General features: G+C 41.8%; 1 protein-coding gene across 1 annotated transcript; it reads left to right on the forward strand.

The window, feature by feature from the left end:
• Positions 1–4,679: 4,679 nt before the first annotated feature.
• Positions 4,680–7,515, forward strand: LOC311103570 (galanin receptor 2b-like; the record flags this gene model as incomplete). The annotated part of the gene is made up of 2 exons (XM_084145159.1): positions 4,680–5,053; positions 6,762–7,515. 2 exons carry the CDS (start codon positions 4,680–4,682, stop codon positions 7,513–7,515), a joined length of 1,128 nt encoding a protein of 375 aa, XP_084001285.1.
• Between the last annotated feature and the right edge of the window lie 1,619 nt (positions 7,516–9,134).

Below are 9,134 nucleotides of genomic sequence, written 5' to 3' on the forward strand. Positions count from 1 at the left end.
TCTGCCTGGCTCTCAGGCTGCCTCTCTGCCTGCCTCTCAGGCTGCCTCTCTGCCTGCCTCTCAGACTGCCTCTCTTCCTGGCTCTCAGGCTGCCTCTCTGCCTGCCTCTCAGGCTGCTTCTCTGCCTGCCTCTCAGGCTGCCTCTCTGCCTGCCTCTCAGACTGCCTCTCTGCCTGGCTCTCAGGCTGCCTCTCTGCCTGGCTCTCAGGCTGCCTCTCTGCCTGCCTCTCAGGCTGCCTCTCTGCCTACCTCTCAGACTGCCTCTCTTCCTGCCTCTCAGGCTGCCTCTCTGTCTGCCTCTCAGACTGCCTCTCTTCCTGGCTCTAAGGCTGCCTCTCTGCCTGCCTCTCAGGCTGCCTCTCTGCCTGCCTCTCAGGCTGCCTCTGCCTGCCTCTCAGGCTGCCTCTCTGCCTGCCTCTCAGGCTGGTTGTCATGCTGCTCTTCCTGTCAGCCAGCTCCTGCTCCTCAACAGACATCCCACAGCAAAACTCAAATTACATGTATGTCAAGATCGTTTCCCCTTGGGAGTTCAGCTTGCTGAGGGTGAGGAGAGTCTGGGCTCTTACTCTTGACAACAGGAGTGATGAGACACCTCTTGGAAATTGAATTTAGACAGTAGCTATAAAGCTAAAGTGGTAGGCTAGAGAGCATTGATTTAAATATCATTAATGTCTCACACAACTCCATTGAGGATACTAGAGATTCTTTAAAAAATAAAATATGTATTTCACATAACCGCCTTTCCCCTTTTGGTAATCAGCCATTAGCCACAGACATTTGTTGACAGTTTGTTTTTTCATTATTATTCAATATCACATATTGGCAATATGTAAGGAATGGTTTGGTGAAGGCAGCTTACTGATTACAAATGTGATGTTGTGTTAGGAAAATCAATGATTTTATTATTGGGTATATTCAGTTTTACCCTGTTCTCCAAAAGCCTAATTTACATTAAAATGCCACAATACATGTTGTTGTGGTACCACAGCAACAGCAAAGTAGAAAATGATGTAAAATTCATTTTTTTGTTGTATTTTATTATTGAAGATTTTAGGTTTGTTTGTGACGTATTTCGATGTGTTTGTTCCATTATGTTTGCTTCTTTATGTTTGTGTTCCCGGGTTGAGTCAGTGTTTGCTACTGTAATTATCATCTCCCAGATATTCCAATTAGATTTAATATGGATTCATATTCCTATGAGCCAGAAAGTATTCAGTGAATCAGACATTTTAGAAGAGAAGGAATTCTGAAAAGGGGTTTACTGTATGCTATGTTACTGCTCCAAGCCATATATGAGATATATGTAAGAAGAGTCAGCCATAGTAGTTCAGCGCCCCTGGAGCAAATTAGGGTTAAGTGCCTTGCTCAAGGGCATATTGACAGATTTTTCACCTTGTCGGCTCAGGTATTCAAACCAGCTGGTTTGAATACCTGGTTTGAATACCTGGTTTGAATACCTGAGCCGACAAGGTGAAAAATCTGTCAATATGCCCTTGAGCAAGGCACTTAACCCTAATTTTCTCCAGGGGCGCTGTACTACTATGGCTGACTCTTCTTTCATTTATATCATATATGGCCCAACATGCTAACCGCTAGGCTACCTCAAATACCTGACTTACAGCTGATGTAATAATCATTTGACAGTGATTTGACAAAATATTACTTTTAAGGCTTTCATGATCCTTATATTAACCCAGAGATGGCATGTTATTTAAAGGGTAGGAAAGGGAGGATGCTGCACACTGACAAATCACCAGAGGTACTTTCATATCACCTTTTATGTAGCATGACTTATGAATGATTTGTGAAGAATCTAAGTAGTTCATTTTAAGACGTTATGAATGTGCTATAAAGCCTTTACAGTTGTTGTTATTTTAGAGTGGGACTTGTCATGGCAATTTAAAGTTGGTTACAGCAGCTGTTGTTTTGACATCTGACTTGTCATGTTCATGGTACAGTAGAGATCAGTCAGTCCTGTGCTGGATCAAGTCCAGTTCGGTCATGAGGAGTAATGGGTCTGGCGTAGGCTGATAGAGATCTTTGAGGTGGAAGTAAATGGCGGTATAGCTCTGCTTTGAGAAATTTGTGTTTTCTAAGAGCTGTCAAGTACAATCCAAGCCAACAGATATATTGTAACCTATTTTTCCTGTGTTGTAATGGTATAACTGATAACCAATCTCTGATAACAAGTAGGTTTTGGACCTCAGTGGAGGTAGAGCAAACTAGCTTAACTGAACCCTACACAATAACTGTAAAATCTCAAATAACATCAATGTTTTACTCCTTTTATGATAGATACCGACAGTGATAAAAATATAAATTACAGTGAGTGACATGGTGGATTGTACAAGCAGCTTCTGCTGTATTTTGGAGGATGAGCCATACTTTGTCCAGAGTGGCACTAACAGCAAGTGCCAATTTACCAGCACTCATCGTTGGTGCAACATGAACATTGAACAGGAAAAATAGAGTGAGAATGATCCAATGACATCAGTATGCATGGTCCTCAACAAAGCTAAATATAGACTGATTTAATATCTGCATGGGGTTAGGAAGTACAGTATGTGTTTTTATTTATAGTTTAGTTCACAAATAAGATAATGACTGCTGAACTGTACATTCAAACAAGCCTCTGCTGTATAGGCCTACCTTAAGCTTTCATTCATTGCATTAGAAAAAATTAGGGAGGGGGGGGGGGGGGGGGGGGGGGACAGTACAATGTAATCACTCTCATACTAACAAATCAATTTCTGCATCATCTTTCATGGTTTCATCTCAATCATGAATTTGAATAATGATAGTGAATGTGTATGTGTGTCAGTCATGTCATTTCAACCATTTCTATTCAATTATGGGCATCATTGAAACGTTATTGAGGCACACTCCAAAGCCACTGTGCTTGCTGGCCTACTGTAATCAGATGCGATCTGATATGCTGATTTCATCAGTATGTAAAACTTGTTTCCCAAACTTGTTTAGTTTTTTGCCCATGGCACTACACAGCTGATTAAAATAATCAAAGCTTAATGATGACTTGATTAAATCAGCTGTGTAGTGCTAGGGCAAAAATGTCACGATCGTTATAAGAAGCAGCAGACCAAGGCGCAGCGTGATATGCGTACATCTTTTAATGAGTACTTTATACAAATAACAAAACAACAAACGATACGTGAAGTCTACAGGTTCACCAACACAAACCTATACAGAACAAGATCCCACAATAAACTAGTGCCAACCGGCTGCCTAAGTATGGTTCCCAATCAGAGACAACGAGAATCAGCTGCCTCTGATTGGGAACCACCCTGGCCAACATAGAAAACATGAACTAGAACGAAACATAGAAAATACAACATAGACACTACACACCCTGGCTCAACATTAAAGAGTCCCCAGAGCCAGGGCGTGACAAAAAAACAAAAAGTGCACCCCTTGGGGTCCCCAGGACCGAGTTTGGGAAACCCTGAGTAAAACAATGACATCCCTGCAGATTTTGAAGAGAGCACTCCCAAAGATTTCTTGATTTACTTATTTCTATACACATGATTTATTGAGACCTGTCCACCAGAAAGCAACATCTCCCCCTACTCAATTTTTTAATAGACCTTGCTGCTGGTATGGCTTAGCATCCAATGGATGTGTGCATTTTCATGCCATGAGGTCACTTTGGGGGGGAAGGCTATAGAAAAGACACGAGTGGAGTGGACAGGTCCCTTGGGTAGTCTGAGCATGCACCGGCTCCCTGTTATGACAACCCCAATACATGGTTGTCTTTTCTTTTCTTTTCCGCAACTCTGTTGATTGTTGAAGTAGAAGAAAAACCATTTCAGCTTTTCCCATTCAATCACCTGTTAGCACAAGACTCTGTTGACAATAGAGCTGTAGAGCTGGAGGGTTTCTCACACTGTCTACTACATTCTGTGTTGACTGATAGATTGCCTTTCCCATATCTAGTAAAGCATTAGATTAGCTATCATACTTGCTATGGGTAGTGTTTTATATTGGAAGGAATTCTATCGGGTCGGCTTTGGTCTCACAATTCTTTCATCAGTCCCAGTGAAACAAGCATCAAACTATTGTGCATGATTCATTTGAAAATTCCATGGGAGCATAACCTGTTGGCTTTTCTGAACACTAGCCTTTGATTTCAGAACTATTTTATCTCTCAATTTCTGTGGAACCATCACTAATTTCTGCAACAACACTGTGATTAGAGCATTACCAGGGTGACTCATGATTAAACCTATTAGGAGTGAGCTCATCTTTGATCCGCACAGTTGGAACACAGTCCACCATTCTTGTAAAATAAAACATCCAAAAGGAAATAGTTGCTCAAATGTGTGAAATTTAGTGATTTAGGACATGAGACATAATATAAATTGTAGTGTTATGAGAACCAGAAATAATTTATGAACTTTCCTCCCTATCCTCGTGGTTGGAACATTTGAATTAATTGGTTTTAAAACATTTATGAATTCATATGTTCATAAATGATCAGTCTTGTGTTCCCTAAAGTCCCTGTAGCCCCATTGCAGTCATAATTTAGCAGCATGAACCACATCATGAAAAATGTATGCACTCACTAACTGTAAGTCGCTCTGGATAAGAGCGTCTGCTAAAATGACTAAAATGTAAAATGTGCTTCTCTCATTCTCTTCCAGAACTTCTAAAGTACTCCCAAAATGTCAGATCTGGAAGACTTCAGCAAAACAGCAGGGCATTGGAACACATCAGACAGCTACCAGCTGAATGCCACCAGTGTGATCGTGCCCGTGGTGTTCTCCCTCATCTTCCTGCTGGGGACCATTGGGAACAGCCTGGTCCTGGCCGTCCTCCTCCGCAGCGGCCAGGTGGGATACAACACCACCAACCTGTTCATCCTCAACCTCAGCGTGGCCGACTTCTTCTTCATCGTCTTCTGCGTGCCTTTCCAAGCCACCATCTACTCCCTGGAGGGCTGGGTGTTTGGCTCCTTCATGTGCAAGGTGGTCCACTTCTTCATCAACCTCACCATGTACGCCAGCAGCTTCACGCTTGCCGCCGTCTCTGTCGACAGGTATGTACGCTGTAGCTCTTGTTTGCTAATGTCTCATTTTACGTTCAAATGTCAAAACATTGAAATACTGTATACAAATGTTTCTACTCGTATGCACATTCCATAAGAAGCTCTTTATCCTCAATTTTGGGTTAACTACTTATTTATGGCATATCACGAGGACCTGATAGGAATAGACTTAATTGGTGAAATATTTTGTCATTTTTATTCGGCTGAGTTCTAACCGAAAGCACAGAGACATAACCTGTGCAGCAGCTCTAAAGTTCGATGCCAATTATAGTACTGAGTTCTATTGCCAAGCCAAGGTCACTATTCCCCTCACCTCATTAAAGTCCAGCACACTTCCTCTCTATACAAGCGACCTATGCTCTTTCTACAGAAGAGGATGGACGCTCAATTAGCAAAGCACAAGGCAGTAACCTATATTGCAGTCATCCATTGGTCATTATTACAAAACAGCCTTGACATTTTCACAGAGTATAGGGAGATAGGGAGAATGCGGATCAGACATTTCTTTATTGGCAACCCTGTTGGTCACGTTAATTGAAACCCAGTATTTATGTGATCAAGGGAAGGGCATTTTATCTGCATTAAAATGTGGAAATGAAAGAGTAGGTTTTGACCTGAAATTGAGGTAAAAGAGCACTAATGTATTATCCCTGCATGAAATTGACGTATTCTTCTTTCCTGCATAAATTGATGCCTTTGATTCTGCAGGGCCCTAGCTATGCTCAGCCCAGTGAAAATAGCTGCAATTTTTTATCTACATTAAATAAGGGAGCAGAAACCCTGGTGTCGTTTACCTTTTGGAGGGGGACGTTCATTTGATAGATTTCCTCTGTCTATGTGAAAAATGAGCATCCACTCAGGCTACAGCTGAGACCTAGAATACCCAGCAGCAATTATTTCACTGCCAGGTCGGGATGAACAATACACACACACACTGATTGCCCTTTCATGAGTTCCATTTGCAGCACCAATGTGCCACTTTTCTATTAACCCCCAGAAACAAGAGCTCATAATATGTTAATGTCTTTGTGCAAGCAACACAACAGTAAAAACAATGAATTCCATTTAGAAGGTGGAGTAAAATGAATTCCCAGTTTACTTGAAATTACACATATAAAGCTCTTTCCATGACATAGACTGACCAGGTGAATCCATGTGAAAGCTATGATTCCGTATTGATGTCACCTGTTAAATCCACTGCAATCAGTGTAGATGAAGGGGAGGAAACAGGTTAAAAATGATTTTTAAGCCTTGAGACAAATGAGACATGGATTGTGTATGTGTGCCATTCAGAGGGTGAATAGGCAAGACAAAATATTTAAGTGCCTTTGAACGTGGTATGGTAGTAGGTGCCAGGTGCACCGGTTTGTGTCAAGAACTGCAACACTGCTGGGTTTTTCATGCTCAACAGTTACCCATGTGTATCAAGAATGGTCCTCCACCCAAAGGACATCCAGCCAATTTGACACAACTGTGGGGAGGATTGGAGTCAACACAGGCCAGCATCCCTGTGGAATGCTTTCGACACCTTGTAGAGTCTGTGTCCCAACGAATTGAGGCTGTTCTGAGGGCAAAAGGGTGGGTGGGGTGCAACTAAATATTAGGAAGGTGTTCCTAATGTTTTGTACACTCAGGGTATATTGATTCATGGTATTATGTTTTAATGGAATATGTAACTAAGTCTTTCTGTTTGGTCTAGGTATCTGGCCATTCGCTACCCTCTTCGCTCTAGAGAGTTGAGAACGCCCTGTAATGCCGTGGTTGCCATGGTAGTCATCTGGGGACTATCATTGATCTTCGCAGGACCGTATTTGAGCTACTACGACCTCATAGATTACGCCAACAGTAACGTGTGTGTTCCAGGTTGGGAGGAGTACAACCGCAAGGTGCTGGACACGTGCACCTTTGTGTTTGGTTATGTGATCCCTGTGCTCATCGTGAGCCTGTCCTACACCAGAACCATCAAATACCTGTGGACAGCTGTGGACCCACTGGATGGGATGTCAGAGTCCAAGAGGGCTAAGCGCAAAGTCACCAAAATGATCATCATCGTCACAGTGCTCTTCTGCATATGCTGGCTGCCCTATCATGTGGTGATCCTGTGCTACCTGTACGGAGACTTCCCCTTCAACCAGACTACATACGCATTCAGGATCCTCTCTCACTGCATGGCCTACGCCAACTCCTGCCTTAACCCCATTGTGTACGCCTTGGTGTCCAAGCACTTTCGCAAAGGCTTCAAGAAGGTATTCAGCTGCATTCTCAGTAAGAACAGCAGGAATAAAGTGCATGTGATACATGTGGCCAACATGGTGCCTGGGTTCGAGGCGGGGTCCACAGAAGTGTCACAAATGAATGAGGACAATGTACGACAAAATGACTGTGAGATGAGCAGCCGGCCCATCGCCGAGCCGAGGGAAGCAACTATAAGCCATTTTCAGAAACAGCCTTGAATGATGAGGCCTATGGTAAAGGACTCTGTGCAGATTGCCTTATCACAAATACTTTGGATTCCAACCTCAAAGGGATGATGACAGTATCTTGGTTTTTGAGATGGTGACAAATGGGAATTTGATGAGAGGGTAAAGAGCATGAGAATGGTTCAAATAGAGAATTATATAAATTAGAATACTAGTCATTTAATTTATGGGTTGCACCCACGTTTCTTCACAATATTGGTTTGAACGTTCGTTTTAGAACTGATGCCGACTGAGCATTCTACTCAATTCATTATCAATGAGCGCTGATGAAGATATCATAAAGTGCATTACAATGGCTTGGAAATACAATGACATTTCAGAATGAGGCAAATAATTAGTAGGAAAACCTTTTGTCATCATTTTGATGTCACCAGATGGACTTCCAGAATAACGTTAGCTAGCAAGCTAAGATTGAAGGGAGACTACTGGATTTTAGCTAGCTAACGTTAGCATTGCTAGCTATTTTTGACTAACTTTGCTAGCTAATGACAACACTACCATCTGTCTAAAGTACATTTGACTAAATGATAATGATGGCAAAGTGGTTTCATACTAAATATTTGTCTACTTTATCAACATCATTTAAACGAAACCCTCTATTCAGAATGATTGGGTTTATCACAACTTTTGGGCACCACTATGGTGAAGGGCAGCTTGAGAATGCTCATAATAATGGCATGATGCGACCGAGTGACAAACTATGAATTTATTAACCTTTATTTAACTAGGCACGTCGATTAAGAACAAATTCTTATTTACAATGACGGCCTACCCCGGCCAAACCCGGACGATGCTGGGCCAATTGTGCACCGCCCTATGGGACTCCCGATCACGGCCGGATTGTGATACTGCCTGGAATCGAACCAGGGTCTGTAGTGACGCCTCAAGCACTGAGATGCAGTGACTTAGACCGCTGCACCACTTGAACTCATGAATAGGTTCTCTATGGGTATTAGGCTGGTGGTGTTATCTTTTTGCTTTGCATATATTTTATTTTTCGCATGTTTCTCTCTGATGTCTACAGCACTCAGTCACTTAAGAGTTGTGTTGCTGTTGTAAATTCCATGCTGCCAACTATATTATCCTTTATGGCCTCTATTCACTTGTATTATCTAATCAAAGTCTGTTAAACTCTATGAAAACTTTATATTTTCTCTGTTTCCTTTCTTCGCTTTCCTAGTTTCCCCTTTCCTAGTTGAGTCTCCTTAAAAGCTTGTATACTACCTCACTGCTGTGTTAAACTACCCTGCTTCTTTCTCATGTTCTTACCCTCCCTCTCATTTAGAGATTCCAAGAAATGCCATTTTCCACCAGCAGGACTATTTTCCTGAATAAGGCCAGAACAGTATATATTTTATATTTAGAACTCTCCTTTATACCCGGGCAATTTTGTCAAAATGCAATGTGCTTTCTGTATAATTGTTTTTTGCCTTTGTGACACTTCCTTATGTCTGTACTTTATGTATTTCTCTAACTTGTTGTTTATGTGTATTGGATGAGATTATGTATTTGGTTAAATATTGGCAAAACATTTTAGAAGTGGATGTAAATAGAAATTATCAAATAAAATGTTTTATGTTACGGAACTTTTC

Source organism: Coregonus lavaretus, assembly GCF_964263955.1.
Source record: "Coregonus lavaretus genome assembly, chromosome: 28".
NCBI classification, from domain to species: domain Eukaryota; kingdom Metazoa; phylum Chordata; class Actinopteri; order Salmoniformes; family Salmonidae; genus Coregonus; species Coregonus lavaretus.